The sequence below is a fragment of the Mercenaria mercenaria genome, chromosome 15, assembly GCF_021730395.1.
Source record: "Mercenaria mercenaria strain notata chromosome 15, MADL_Memer_1, whole genome shotgun sequence".
Classification (NCBI taxonomy): domain Eukaryota; kingdom Metazoa; phylum Mollusca; class Bivalvia; order Venerida; family Veneridae; genus Mercenaria; species Mercenaria mercenaria.
The window spans coordinates 70,627,085-70,642,297 of NC_069375.1; the positions used below are offsets into that span (position 1 = coordinate 70,627,085).

Here is a 15,213-nt window from a genome sequence, read left to right on the forward strand (position 1 = left end):
TTTCGTATACATTACGTTGCTCCAGTCGGCAAGCAATTTTGATATTACATGGTAGAAATACTATGCATATATGGTTTGTAGCACGTAAGGCAAATGTCCAAAATGTCTGTTTTCAGATAAAAAAAAATGCAATCATTACTTGTAATGTACAAGTTCCTCGCATAGTGACATTATGGTCACTTAACATAATCATATAGCCATCCGTGGGCTCCGTCAATGCGAGTGCACAGCTTAATGTTAACATGTGCGATATGTGCGGATTGATATTTGTGCAGTTAGATCAATCAATTCGCGTTGTACGCAGGATAGTTTATCTACGATATACGAGAAAAAAAGTCAATCAATTTCCACTGTCGTTTTTAGAAGTTTCATCCAGGTTAACCAATTCTTAATGTATTTACGATCTACGAGACAGGTCCACTAATTCTCACTGCTTTTAGATGTTTCATCTACCATCTACGAGCCACGTCATCACATTCTCACTATATTTTAGACTGCTCACCTTCGATCTGCGATTCAGGTGCGAGCAAGTTTAACCAATCCTGGGGGTTAATTTGGATATGTGAGCCAGCTCAACCAATACTCATTGTATTTGAGACGGTTCATTTATACGAGCCAGGTCAGCCAATTTCTCAATTATTTTAGATGGTTGATCTTCCATCTTCGACCAAGTTCATCAAGATAAAGCTTTTTATCAATCTACTACCTATGAGCTATGCGCCAGCGTCAAAACCTTTAAAACTGTTTACTCGTGAACACCAGATATAGCATTCTCAAACTCTTGCATCTGGTGCCCAGTCAGTGAATTTGTTTTTACTGTTGTTTTGATTTTGTTGGGTTTAACGTCGCACCGACACAATTATAGGTCATATGGCGACTTTCCAGCTTTGATGGTTGAGGAAGACCCCAGGTGCCCCTCTGTGCATTATTGCATCACGAGTGGGCACCTGGGAAGAACCATCGACCTTCCGTAAGCCAGCTGGATGGCTTCCTCACATGAAGAATTCAACGCCCCGAGTGAGGCTCGAACCCACATCGATGAGGGGCAAGTGATTTGAAGTCAGTAACCTTAACTACTCGGCCACGGAGGCCCCGTCCAGTCGGTAAAAACATATTTTGACCTTACACAGAAGCAAACAAATATTTTCTATATATTTTCAGATAAATCAACAACTAGCTTAAATATATTTATTCAAGCATGTCAATGAATATTGTACTGTCAACCGGATACCAACTTCGTCTTATTTTTCACCCAACGACCATAAATGTCCTAACCTGAAATAAACAAAAACATTATGTCATGTAAAAAACACGAATAATAGATTCTTTAGACATTTGAATAGTAGAAAGTAAAAGACAAACAATCTTTATAAATGGAGACGTAATATTTTTCATTTTCCAACATTCCTTTAGTTTGCAACACGTAGGGTCCATTACGCATTCCTTTTGTGAATGTCTGTAAAATGTGTTTACTTTGACGTCAAGGAGGCACATAGATAACTTAAGTTGTCATGCATAAAGTTCCTCTTTTTAGTAATGGCCCTTTCCATGTATAAAATCTTATTTACGCTATCAAATACCAGAGTATATTAAACTTTGAGCAGATCCTTTTCTACTTGTGTACTGAGAGAGGATTTCTGCAAAATCCTTACTGCCGGCCATTTTGAACAGAATGAAAATTCACTTGACAAATTCAAGCGCTTATACGTATCAGAGTCTGCGACATGCGCAGACGACCGCCCCAGGTCTGTAGTAAGCAACATAATAATTGTAGTTGGTTTACCTTCTGCAAAGATACTGAATAGATATGTTTATGCTTCTTTAAGTTTGTTGTTTATATATTTTTGCACAAGCATTGGACAATTAACCGGTAAAACGCTTCAGTGGCGCTTATGTTTTTGTTCTAAGGCTTTGAAACGTACTTAATGACTTCATATGTAACTGAAACACGGGTCCTCACTTTGTCACATTGCATTAAATACACAATACTTTTCTATACACTTACTACTCAAAATTTACGTACATACACTAACCAATTATAGCTACGCCTGTATCCAGTGTTGTACAGTTCATGTTACAGAAATCAGTGTGACAACAGTGTGAGCAAACAGGTGCATGACGAGCAGTCAGATCTCTTATGGAGCGCTTGCTTGTGCATACCTACAATACAATGAAAATAACAATAATATAGTTTATCAGAATCCTAGACATAAACGTTTAAGCAATTGAAATGAAAATGGAAACAACAACACTTTGGGCTTGCAAAACGAGATATTGGCTTCCGTTTCCCTTGACTCAGAAGCAGGATGAAAATTAGTGTTAAACAATAAACATTTCGTTATACAAGAAGAAGAAATAGTAAATTGCTTTTGAGGCATAGCATGAGATGACAAAACGTTATTGTGTTACTTATAGCTTGTTGAATTAATTAGAAGGGTATAGAAAATATATTTTAGAAAAAGCCTTTTACCATATCAAATTAAAGTGCCGTTTAAAGACAGCAGCTTTCAAATCACTGCTTATGTGTAAATATTAGCATCCATTTATGTTTTCATAAAAAGCAAAAAGCGTTTATTTTGTGTAGACAACATTGGTGCTGCTCATTTCCGTGATACTGCACGCGCGATCTTTCGTGTTCGCCAGAAGCATCCCTCGACACCAAATTTTCAGAAAAAAGAACACAAAGTGATAGCTTAAACAAATTATCTGAAGGTAAACTTAAAAATTAATCTACCGGTATATAACTGTACAATTTGTTCCCGGGTTTAAGGATACTTTCAATACAAAATTAGTAATAGCATTTTTATAGGAAGGCGCGTGGGTGTATCTGTTTATGCAATGCTATTTAGATGTTTAAAAGATCGATATCCTGACATTCATTTTGATACTCGTGAAAAGCAAACAACTTATTGCTGTAGCATGTAAATGTACGGATTAAGTGCTATATTTTGTACATTTATAAGATTATAAACCACGTTGGAACTTTTTGCAAATCATCATTGATTCGCTAGCGCAACTCCTTGATTAACAAGAAGTACAAATATGGTTAACACCAAATGTACAAAAGTAACACTTTTTTTAAATACTACCTGTGAATGGGTACATCCCATAATGTTGTGGAAATTACTAGATCCCCATTTATACTTTTCTATCATGCACACCTGAAACATACACAGTGACATTAGAGACGTTGAGAATTAATACTTGTACGACTACGGAAACGTGAAGGACCTAATTCTTTATATTTAGAACCGTCTAAAGTGTCAAAATTCAAAACATTTCAAAACATTATACTTTCAAATATCTATGTCGTTCAAATCTATGTGGAAGGTATATGAATTTGAATGCTTAAGTGTTGCACGTATTCCGCAAAAGATGTTTAATGCGTCAGTGGCGATTCTAAAGTGCGACATGAAGAAGAAGAATGAAACTGTAGTTCATATCAATTATGATCTGAACTAAAACTGATTTATAACCGTTGACATTGTCTATTTAAGGCTTGAACTGTCACATTTTTGTGTTAACTTAGTGAACATTTGTATTGAACTTGATTTAGAAGCTGTTTAAGGAAAGGTGTGCTAAGATTGAAATATCTACGTTTTTCTCTCTTATCAGATTTGAGTCGTAAGTAGTACGTATTTTTTTCTAAAATAGCGTTAAGACTCCTATACCATGCTCCTTCATCAGTGAATAGTATTATGACATTATCATATTTATTTTTAATGCAACTTTAAGTTACCTGATTGGAATCACACAGTTGTAATGTAGTACATGCCTCATTGTCAAATGTATGGGTGCAGTCAAAACAAAGAGGTCCTCTTTGTCCAAGCGGTTGAAACCCTAAAAAAAAGAACTGTAACAATAAGTCTTTTTAACAAAATTATTAGCTTTAATATCAAGTGTTTTGTTACTAATCATTCCTGTACCAATAAGAGAAGAAAGAGCAACTACCTTGATTTTCCGTGTTTTATTAATATTTTACCTTTGTCGCCACAACCTTCACTGTTACAGAAACTACCGTTACAACATTGTAGACAACCACCATTTCCGTCGCCGTTTATACATTGCTGGGAAAAATAATTAAATTAAGTTTATATGTTCAGAACCAACATAAAAACATATACAGACAATAGAATATTTCAACGTTCTTCGAGGACAGATGAATTAAAACTGCGACTTAAGTACCTGATCATTGTCTATTAATTTGCTAAATATGAAAAGTTACTGATATTTGTTTAAGAACTATAGAAACATATGGTTTGAAACGTACAACAAATAAAGATTATTATAAATGTAGTCTAGGTTTCCTGGTAGTCTATGAATTAATAATACCTAGGTAACAATGTTTCGACACACTTGACCATATGAAAGATATGAATTACCTCCGGATTGATACAGCCTGATCTGTAAAGACTGACATCAAGACTTCTGGTATAACTTTGCACATAACAAACCTACAATAACACTAAATTTACATACCATGAATATTCATTAAAGTTATTAATTTCATATTTAAATACAATAGTTGCCGTTTGGTCGTGGCATCTTTTAAATGTCCAAGATATTAAGCAGAAAAGATTTTTGTATTACCAGCCACAGTGACATTGACCTTTGATATCAAGATATTTAGGGAACATCTAGTGTCAACTGACAATAAGGCTGCAAAGTTAGTTTTATGGTAAAAAGTCAAAACGTCGAGAAGTAACGGTTATTATACTTACAGTCATTCTGACCTTGAACTTTGATGTGATAAATACAGAATTAATAGGGACCATCCACTGCGCACGGGCAATATGCCTGACAAGTTAAAGGGTTCTAAGTCAAGGCATTCTCAAGATATTGAGTAGAACATATTTTTGTACTAAACGTCACTAACTACCCAGCTGTTCATATCAAGTTGGTGGATCATAAGTCAAAAGTATCCTTAGGTAAATGAGCAGAATCGAAATTGCTAACAGAAGGACGTTCATGCAGACGACCTGCACCTTCAAATAATACACCGGGCGTATAAAATACTGTTGTAGACAACTGATTTTCATATTTTCCTTTGAGAGTATTGGCAAATATCTGAGAATCCATTTTGTAATTCTCACCTGCATAACTGTTCCTGTGAAGTTTTAGGTTGTCTAGTTACTTTTATTGATAATATAAGTTCATGAAAGCTTATTTTCTTATTTAATATGATATGAAATTCAACTGAATATTATTGTTACATGATGACCAAAACACATTTAGATAGAGTGTCGATTCCCTGTGAAAGAATCAGTGCAGTGACAATTACATTGAGAGAGACATGAGAACAATGTAAAATCCCGTGTTATACTATTGACTATTTTAAGTCGCAACATTTAGCCTAGTTTTTAGTTGAAGTTTTTCCTCGCGGTAGCCAGTATTAATTAAAGTAATATATAAAAACGGTTAAAACAGCAAGAATTTAAATTTTACTGATATAAGGCACGTGATATCTATTTGACTTTTTGTGCTTTTGTGTGTGGGGTGTGGGAGGGGGTAGATGGAGGGGAGGGGGGCATTTGTTTAAAATCGTAACGGTGTACTGGCAAATCAGTGACAGTTCCAAGTTCAAATGCCCTCTTCGTGATTTGTTGGTAAATATTATATGAACAAAAAGTTCAAAATGTTCAGTATAGCCTGATCTGTTCATGTCGGATTTACAAAATACGGTCTTGGTACATTTGAGTTTTAGTCGCTATAAGTCTCTACAAAAAAAATCTTACATATATTTACAAGTTTTTGGCTTAGAGTTAAAAACATTTTTTTTAAATAAAAATTTATTTAGGATATACTTTTTTTATTTCTTTCTTTTTTCCTTTTTATAGTCTTATCACGTATAAATATAACTTTAGAGGTTAAGGTTTGGATTTTATATATTGTATTAACGTTTGTACTGTTATTAAATACCGACAGTAATTTCGCACAACTTACGTGAACCTCCAACCTTAAAATATTATTGAATTGGTATATATTTACCTGTAAATCACCAAGTTCAGCTAAATATCAAGAGCTTACCTGATTTTCTGTGTGGCACCTCTGAACACGGTCGCAAAGTTGCAAGTGTGACATACCATCGCAGTGAAAACACCATTTGCCAGTTCCTGTAATTGATCATTTGTATTTGTATGAATTTTATGGCAGTTGTAAAAAATAGTGTCAAATATTCAATTTACTGTAATTTTGTTTACTTAAATGAATCTATAATTCTGCCTTTTTACAGTTGTGCAGTGTTCAACGTCAAATCATTATACTTTTAAATTTCAAAATTAAATTTCAAACACAGGGCACAGAAGTACACATAATCTCAATAGTACATAGGGATGTTAAGGGAAACATACTTATTTAAAATTTGATGTTTCTGTAACTACAATTAGACATTATGATAGCTCTAAGATCATACCTCCTTGAGTTGTTGTATGCGTGGGTGTGGTTGGTTTGGTATGGACAAGTGTGGTTGTGAGGCTTCCCGTGTGATTTTCGCAGTCTTGAAGTATTCAAAAAATATTTTCAGTTTAAATCACTATTTTTAAACAAACAAACATAATATAATGTGTTCAATATGTATTGATAATATGAGATCTTTTAACCTATTGTTGATATAAATGTTAACATCAGAGTCAAATTATGGGTCACTGCTTCACTACTTTGCTAATAGCTTATGTAATTCTCCCTTTTTTTAATTAATAAAATCTGAATTTCTCCTGTATTACAGCAAGCATAAAAAACTATGACAAATGATTGGATCATAATTAAATTAAATCAAAATATTACCTCTATCGGTAAATGACAACTGAAGAGGGTAACCATACGCAGTAAGAATATCGATTCGTCCATAAATGACAGCTCCGAATTTCACTCCACCACTGTGGTGTAAGTGATAGTAACTGTTGTATGAGACATTAACAAAATGAATGATGTACTGATCAAACGGTGAAGACACGGACACATTCTTAACGCTCCAGTAAGACATTGAATGTCCATTCAATAGAAATCCGCCGGTACTGTTCTTTAGAATTGTAATAGCTATAGTATTACTTCCTCCGGAATGATAATTTTGTGTTACGAATTTATACGAGTTCTGGAACTGCGGGATCCCTTGTGTGTTTGACATGAAGGGATCACCGTCCATGTTATCTCCATCATGTCCATATTGTATCACACTGATTGGATTGTTTGCTAAAACAGTTACAGGATCATTACTAAACAACAACTCAACGAGACTACTTTTTTTCATGTATACGGCGACATGATTCGTGCTGTTGTAATAATGTACTTCTGTGTTGTCCTGATCTGCAATTAATTTAACAACAAAATGTCTTCTTGGATAGATAGGTGGAATTATGAACTTTGTAGTCCAGTATTTTGTCGGAATCATTTGCTCGACTAGATACTGAATATCGCCAATTCCGACAGGAACTTTTGCATCAGCAGATCCTGAGAAAACAGCTACTGGTTTGTTAGATGTTACTATACTGCCGCTTACGTCATTATTCACCTTAAATTGATACGTTTTAAATTTCTGTAATCGAAATGTCAGGTTAGTGTTCCTTTTTCCATCAATAACTGTTGAAAGAATAACGTCTGTATCACTCTCCACACCAGCTACGAGAATCTCACTGCTGTGTGGCCTATACGGGATGTAAGAAGCAGCAATATAACGAGTACCAAGAGCACTGACTGGTAACGCTAGAAGTCCTTCCGTTAAATCATTATCATTAGCACTAAAAACAGTCAAGGAAATATTCGCATCCGAACTAACTTCAATCCCTTTAAATTGCGTTCCGTTTACATATTGTATCTGTGTTCCATTAAGCGGAATAACAGTATAGTTTGAAACAGTATATGTTCTGTCCATGTTTATAAACGGTGCCGTCACGCGGACATGTGCTGGTGCTTGCAATACTGGTGTAATGTGAAGTCCAATATTACTTGCCGTGACCCTTGTATAGTAACCAATAAGGCCGAATATAAAGTTTGTCCCAACTGAAGCTGTAGAATGGAAATTTAATATTTGTAATGCACAATACAAGTAAACTAAACTAAGTCTTTGCACAGACATAACGTAAATAAACGATTGAAATTTGTGCCCAATTTTCGAGTCATTCAATTTAACTTTATTTGGCCGCCTTGATAACCCAGTGGTAGAGCGTCCGAGTGCGGGAGGCCGTGGGTTCGATCCCAACCTCGTTATACCAAACTTTGGGACGTGAAAGATGGTACCAGAAATTACAAATTATTTCAATAAAAATAACACAACTTCTCATATTTATTTTGTTTTCCCTGCCTAGTTACTTTATGTTACTTCTATTGGGAAGGGCCGTTTACTGATGTTGTAAGAACTTGTGGCCCGACCCATTTGCTTATTGTTTTGGCTGTACATGTACATTTTTGATATTTGTTATTATAAATGTAAATAGTAATAAGCAATAAAATATGATTAAACTAGAAATCCCTTGTTTGGCGCTCAACATAAACTGGGAAACTGGCTTCTCTTCTGCCATACCCTCTAGACGATTGATTCCATAACGAATGAGTTGTCGAGGCTGATAAAAATAAGTTGTAGAAATTTTTTCACCATGTGGGACTTTTCAATACGTTTGGTGCAAAAGTGACACTTATATGCTTACAGTTATCTCCCTTAGACCGCGTCGTATCCGGTCAGCCGAATACCCGTGTTTATCTAAGCGTGTCATAAAATCTAAGATAACCCTGGCGTTTTAACATGAAACGTTGGACAGAGTGTTGTTGTAGTTATTGTGATGGGTAAAACAAAAGGAGAGCCTTAACAAATTTAACAAATAGCCAAGGAAATCGGTGTGCATGTAAAATATTTCACTTTTAAAAAGTATTTCATTCAAAATCACGATTATGTTTATAGCAAGTATCGGTAGTCATTGTGCGATCCTTGCACTGCAAGAAAGTCAATAAATACAATAACAAATCTAACAACAGTATGCACATTTGATGATATCTAAATACAATATAAAATGAAAAAATCGGAATAAATATGAAAAAAAAAACATTTTCAAGAAGTTGAATTAAAGGAGTGTACTCAGAAACTAGAAACGAAAATGTGAAAAAATGTTACATGCTGTTTTAGTGTTCAAAATAATTGAGCCGCGCCATGAGAAAACCAACATAGTGGGTTTGCGACCAGCATGGATCCAGACCAGCCGGCTGTTTTAATGTTCAAAATAATTATAAATTGATCGTTTTAATTATTGAGCAACATTGCTGAATTTTGAAAAAGCTGTATATAATGTTGCAAGTAAATAGTTACAAACTAATGTATTAAACACCTGATCTAGATTCGATAAATAATAAATTATTAATAAATATTTATCATGAAAGTAATAATTTAGTGAGCAATATGTTTGTGGATTTTCAATGGTTAAAATTAGGCGTCTACTTTTAAACCCTCCTGGATTTTTTTTGAAAATGGGTTTATTTTGTTCTATGAACCTTCTACTTCAAGGAAAGTATCATCCTCAAATTTTCATGTCAATATTTTTGCGGCCATCTTAAATTCAAAATGGCGGCTATGGAATTCAGAGATATAACCAATAAGTACTACACATCTTGGTCAATTTTAGGCTTATAAGAACCTAAACAGCATCAAAATATTCCTAAAGCATTTCCCTTTTCTTTTCAGTTACTTTCTGTAAATTAACTAATTTGCATATTTATGAATATTAATGAGTATGTAAAAAATATGACCAAATTTCGCAAATAAATGGACATATATTAAAGTTATACAAATTATTTCTTGGCAAGATTTAGTCAGTTAAGTAGTCAAATGGTATCAAATAAAAGGTAAGACACTGTGCTCTTGATAGTCAGAGACCACCAATTCAAAAAAGTACAGGGAACTTACTGGGAATGAGGTAAGTGTATACCTGGGAATAAGGTAACGTCTGTGCGTTCTGATTAGTCAGTCATGTAAACAAACCCAGGAAGTGATTATTTTTTCAAAATTGATATTTTTTCACTGCATTTACAGTATTTTATTATACATTTTGACAAAATTTGCTACATTTTATGTGTATTGAAAAAAATTTTATCAAACGAATTTCTCCCGCCATGTCAATGATGTAAACAGGGGGTCATCTCATTCACACGAAAATTACTTAAATAAAGTATCACTATTCGTATGTCTTTCGTCCGATATTTTGGTAGAACTAAGATAGTTCTTGAAAATCTTGCAATTAGATATACATGTTTCGATGTATGGAAGGCCATACACGCCATAATGTTACAATGTAAGTCTATGGGAAAACAATTGGTGGTCTCTAACCTGATATTGTATCTGTTTATGGTCATATCTAGCAGATACCAGGCTTGAGTTCAATCATAAGTGGGTGGGGTAAGAAACTGACTCCTGAACACGAAAATCCATTGTGTCATCATATCTTGGTCAATTTTAGATAAATCAGGGTCTTTCGAAGCAAATGGCGGCCATTTTGTAATAAAAAAAAGGCTGAAATGACCTATAAAGTTGGCATTGTATCTGAGCTTAGAAGTATCATTAAAATTGTGCCTACATATGCATTTAAACCCTTCTGCTTTAACATTTAGAAGGTATTTAAAGCAAAGAAAAATGGCGGCCATTTTGTTTTTCAAGATGGCCGCCTGAACATTTGAGGATAATACTTTTCTTTCTCATGAGAGGTTATCCTTTCATAAAAACCCACTTTCAGAAAATCCAGGATGATTTCAGTCATTCACCGTACGCAACCCACTAAAAGTTTAATGAAGTTAAAACATTACTTACTGAGTGTCTCCCAAAAGTGTTGCATATTATTTAGTTTCTTAATCTGTTACCATACATAGTCAGATAAATATTATATACAAAACACGCACACATATATCAAAGAGCTATAAAAATAAAATAAAATGTATTTTATACCTTTTTGCATATGAAATATAATACACAAACATTAAATCATTATGAATACAAGATGATTTTATGTAGACTCAGCATGGGGTCCATGGCTAGTGATAAGACCATATTGTTTTGAAATGCATAGATAATATAAGCCATTTCCTGTCATTTTTTATTCGGCTATGATTTTATTATGACAATGGTACTGAATTTGTGCACGTGCTAATTATTTATACTCTAACTTATACCGTGTTCAGACTACGTTTTTAATCCTATATTAACTTGGGTTTATTTTTTAAACTTGTTTGCGTCCACACTATATGTGGTGTAAAATGTGAATTATGTAAATGTCAAGTGGTTTCTGTAATGTAGCATTAAAACTACCTCGGGAGGTGGTTTTAATACTATATTAAAAAGTAATACTACATTATTTTACGTGTGAACGCAAATGGGAGTTATAACTGGTTTTACAATCCTAAATTTTGCCTAATTACCTTTTGGCAGAAGAATACCATGTGTTTCTCTTTTGTATCAAACAATTAATGCTATGGCTGGCAAAAGTAATTGGAGTGTTGTTGAAACAAAAACATTAAATTGCGATATGGAGTCATGCTGATGCTCAAAATGGACTATAGATGGATAGACAGAAATTCTTAGATGAACACAGAAGTTCAAACATTGATGACTCCTTCTTGTTTCTGTCAGCCTCCTGCTTTGTAACCTTTTTTGCTTATTGCAAAATATTTGTTTACTTGTAACATTGCAGGTATATATTTAAACCACATTTCTTTGCCTAGTATGGAAGCAAACTAGATTATATTTTGATGGGTTTTTAAATGTCAAATACCAATTATAGCCAATTAGTGCCTGATAAAAATAAAATCAATCTGCTAGTGTGAACACGGTATTAATGTAATATTCATAGTTCATTCTGCTTTAAATGATTCGTAACATCAATCAGCTTAGATCATTACTAATTTGGTGAGGTCGATATGTGGATTTATCGACCTGATAAAAGCGATATCGACCGAACTTAAAAGGCAACAATTGTTTTATCATTAAATCCAGCTTACTCATAAGTATAAACATTAAATACAAATATCTGCAGCCTTTGGTAATTTTTCGTGGTAAATTGTGTACGACGCCGCATTGTTTTACGTCAAACCGTGATGACGTCACAGCTGGCGGTCAATACGTGTTTTGACTCCGCCTTAGAGTCAGTACGACTGTTTATCATTGATCATGTGACTACATCTAGACCAATGGAAAGGACTATAAATATAGATTTGATAATAAATATATTTATCACATGCTTGACGTCGCGGGAGTGTAGTAAAGCCATTAAATAAAAATAATAATACAATATGATAAAGCTTTGACGCCGACGTCGTTTATAATATAGGAGATGTAGGTCAAATTGAATTGTTTATATAGTAAAAAGGTAGAATTTTTAATGTTTCGACAGGAAAGGCTAACATGTGATAAAAAGTATATTATATTTGTGACTTTCCACATTGAATTTATTAAACTCGTTGAATAAATTTGATAAAATGCTCGGCGGAGCCTCGCATTTTATTATTTTATTCAACTCGTTTGATAAATTCAATATGGAAAGACACTCATGTAATATCCTCTATATATAAAGTAAATAAAACGACTTCACATGCCTTTCAAACAGCATTTAATTACAAAAAATACAAACTAGTTTCGCCTATCGGCTCATCAATGTATATACAAATGTAACGTGACGTTACTATGGTAATGACGCGACGTCAATACAAAGGGACGTAGTTCTGACGTTATTTGTCTCAAAGGGGCGTAATAAATAATGCTATTTGATTGTTTAGCATTTAACTGTCACTGTAGTCTGTTAAGTTTAGGTTTAAAGTATTTTATAAAATAATTTTCTTTTATTCTGTAAAAAATAAATTTCTGAAAGACTGCGAATAATAATGATAATAATTAAATACATGTGCAATGAAACTCAATTTCTTTAACAACAATTGTGCTATTATTGTGTGAGAATAAAAGAACTTTAGTGATTTAAATATGTCACATTTAAAACTATTTTAGGACAAGTTCTCATACAAGCAAACATAAATATATCTAAAATTAAAACTGTATTTCAAATAAACATATTGCAATACATTCCTCAAAATATAATCACTACGGTTTCAATTTACCAAAATGGCCGCAGATTTTTTTTAATCCGAAAAACTGAGGAAATGATTTCAGCAATTTGACAGAAAAGTGGAAGCAATTTCCTAACAAAATATCTTTTTCAAAATAGCATTGTCTAAAAGATCGAAAAATGTAGATACAGAATAAAGGTTATACAATTTTGGCATTTCATTATTTGATAAACCGTATGAGCGATAGTGAGGAAGTTGAAAGTTAAAAGGAAGCAATTTTCTCTTTTATTATTTTCATACTTTTTTACAAGAAATGAAAGATAAAGAATTGTGCAAATATGGAATATAGGTTATAAAATTATGACAAATAAATAATTGTATGTGTTTTAAACGTTTAAAAATAATTTCCCTATATGATCCAATGCTTGAGTTGCAAGCGAGTCCGCTTATCTATCGTTAACCAGGGAGATCATTTTATCGATAAACCGGAGCAATGTATGCATAAGTCCAGTATGAACCGACCTAAAATAAATTAGTATAAATTCTATTTGGCATTACATGTATTTGATATGTAAAAATTGCAGTATTAAACCAAATGTTTTTACAGACATATGTACAATATACTATAGTATTGTTTCTGGTAACGTTAAAATAAGTTTTGTTTCACACTTCCTTCAATTCTGTTTTTATTTAGCAAAAGATTTTTCGGCGCCGCCGTTTGTTTTCACTGAGTGTGCAAGTTAAGCATATCTCCCTGGACCAATGAAAACACGCTTTATCGTCTATAAGGGAAAAAACGCGCGGGAAAGCCGGTAAAAATCCCATGTTATGTGCATAATCGAAAAATGGGATTCCCCGGGATTTCAGGTTCATATTTTCATATGTAAAATATTGTTTGGTTTTATATGTAAAATATTGTTTGGTTCACATGAAAGCTATTTCTTAATTTTTTTAAGTTCTGAATTAGCATATTTACAACTGATACAGGAGATTAAAGGTGGATGTTGCTCATTTATTGTTAGAATTCTGCCTTAACTGATCCGCGAAAATAATGTTTAAATTATATCTTAATACGTCGAATCGATAGTGCGAGGCGGAGAAACAAAAACACAAAATTTCTTGACCTAGGTCGAAACACGAAAACCTCGTGACCTGGCATAAAATGACACAACAATAAATCTTTATTAAAGATGTTGACAATCTGAGCCCCGTCTGATAAAATAACATTAAAGCGCACCAGAGTATTGTTGACTGTTCAACTGCATACAAAATCAAGGCTTTATTGTAAAGACACAACAGAAGAAGAGGGCCTCAAATACCCCTGGTTAAATCCTAACAGTAAACATCACAGTTTTAAGCACACCTGCACAGGGCGGGCAAGTAAAGCGTGTATAAGAACCACTGTGTTTTTTGAATATACAAAACTAAGATCTTTTTTTTTGGTTTAATCATATTTTATTGCTTAAGAAATACGGCAATACAAAACCATACAATACATGCAAATAAATCAGCCAACAAACAAAAGAAAGAATAAGCACATGTATTGATAAAATGGATCTCAAAAGCAAACGGGTTGTGCCACAAATTATACCAACATTAGCGGACGACCTTTCCCTATAGTCAGACATAAGGAACAAGACCTAGAATAATTTTTGTATTGTCATCAGGCTATTTATACGTCGTGATTGCATAAAATGTAAAACAAATCTAAAAATGAAAAGACAAAAGTATTGAAATAAATCTAAAGAGAAAGTATTCATTCATACTGAATGGTAAAGAAAAGAACCAAATATCAGCTTCCAAAAAATAGCGTTTGTAAACACTTACAACACATTAATTAAGGAAAGAAACAAACAAATGGATTACCACGTATACGCTTCCTACAAGGTTGCAGTTATCCTGGCCCTTGCGTGCGTCCCACCCAGTCCCTATTCCCAGTATGTTTAGACAGAATTAAACCACGTTACTGAAGTTTATTTAATTATTTCTAGGAAATCTCTTGGTGCTTTTTATGTAATTTGTACCGCCTTAAATATTAACGCATTCACTTCATAGCATTGGCTGTCTATTCCAAAAACTAGTTTAAAAGTACTTAGAGGGTGATATGTCCGTGTGTTGTTAAAAAGTTTACGTCTTTGTAAAACAAATAATGGGCAGCGAAAAAAGAAATGTTCTGCATCTTCATAC

The 15,213-nt window shown here is 33.5% G+C and overlaps 1 protein-coding gene across 1 annotated transcript in view; it reads right to left on the minus strand.

Moving 5' to 3' along the window:
- Window positions 1–1,174: 1,174 nt before the first annotated feature.
- Window positions 1,175–15,213, minus strand: part of LOC123558107 (uncharacterized) — a 125,604-nt gene continuing 111,565 nt past the window's right edge. Inside the window, exons 6-14 of the mRNA XM_053524318.1 lie at window positions 6,784–6,877; window positions 6,413–6,496; window positions 6,028–6,113; window positions 4,383–4,454; window positions 3,983–4,067; window positions 3,740–3,840; window positions 3,090–3,161; window positions 2,034–2,160; window positions 1,175–1,275 (exon numbers count right to left, since the gene is read on the minus strand). Of these exons, the coding sequence (XP_053380293.1) occupies window positions 1,271–1,275; window positions 2,034–2,160; window positions 3,090–3,161; window positions 3,740–3,840; window positions 3,983–4,067; window positions 4,383–4,454; window positions 6,028–6,113; window positions 6,413–6,496; window positions 6,784–6,877 (726 nt within the window). The 3' untranslated portion in view covers window positions 1,175–1,270. The remainder of the gene's footprint in view (window positions 1,276–2,033; window positions 2,161–3,089; window positions 3,162–3,739; window positions 3,841–3,982; window positions 4,068–4,382; window positions 4,455–6,027; window positions 6,114–6,412; window positions 6,497–6,783; window positions 6,878–15,213) is intronic.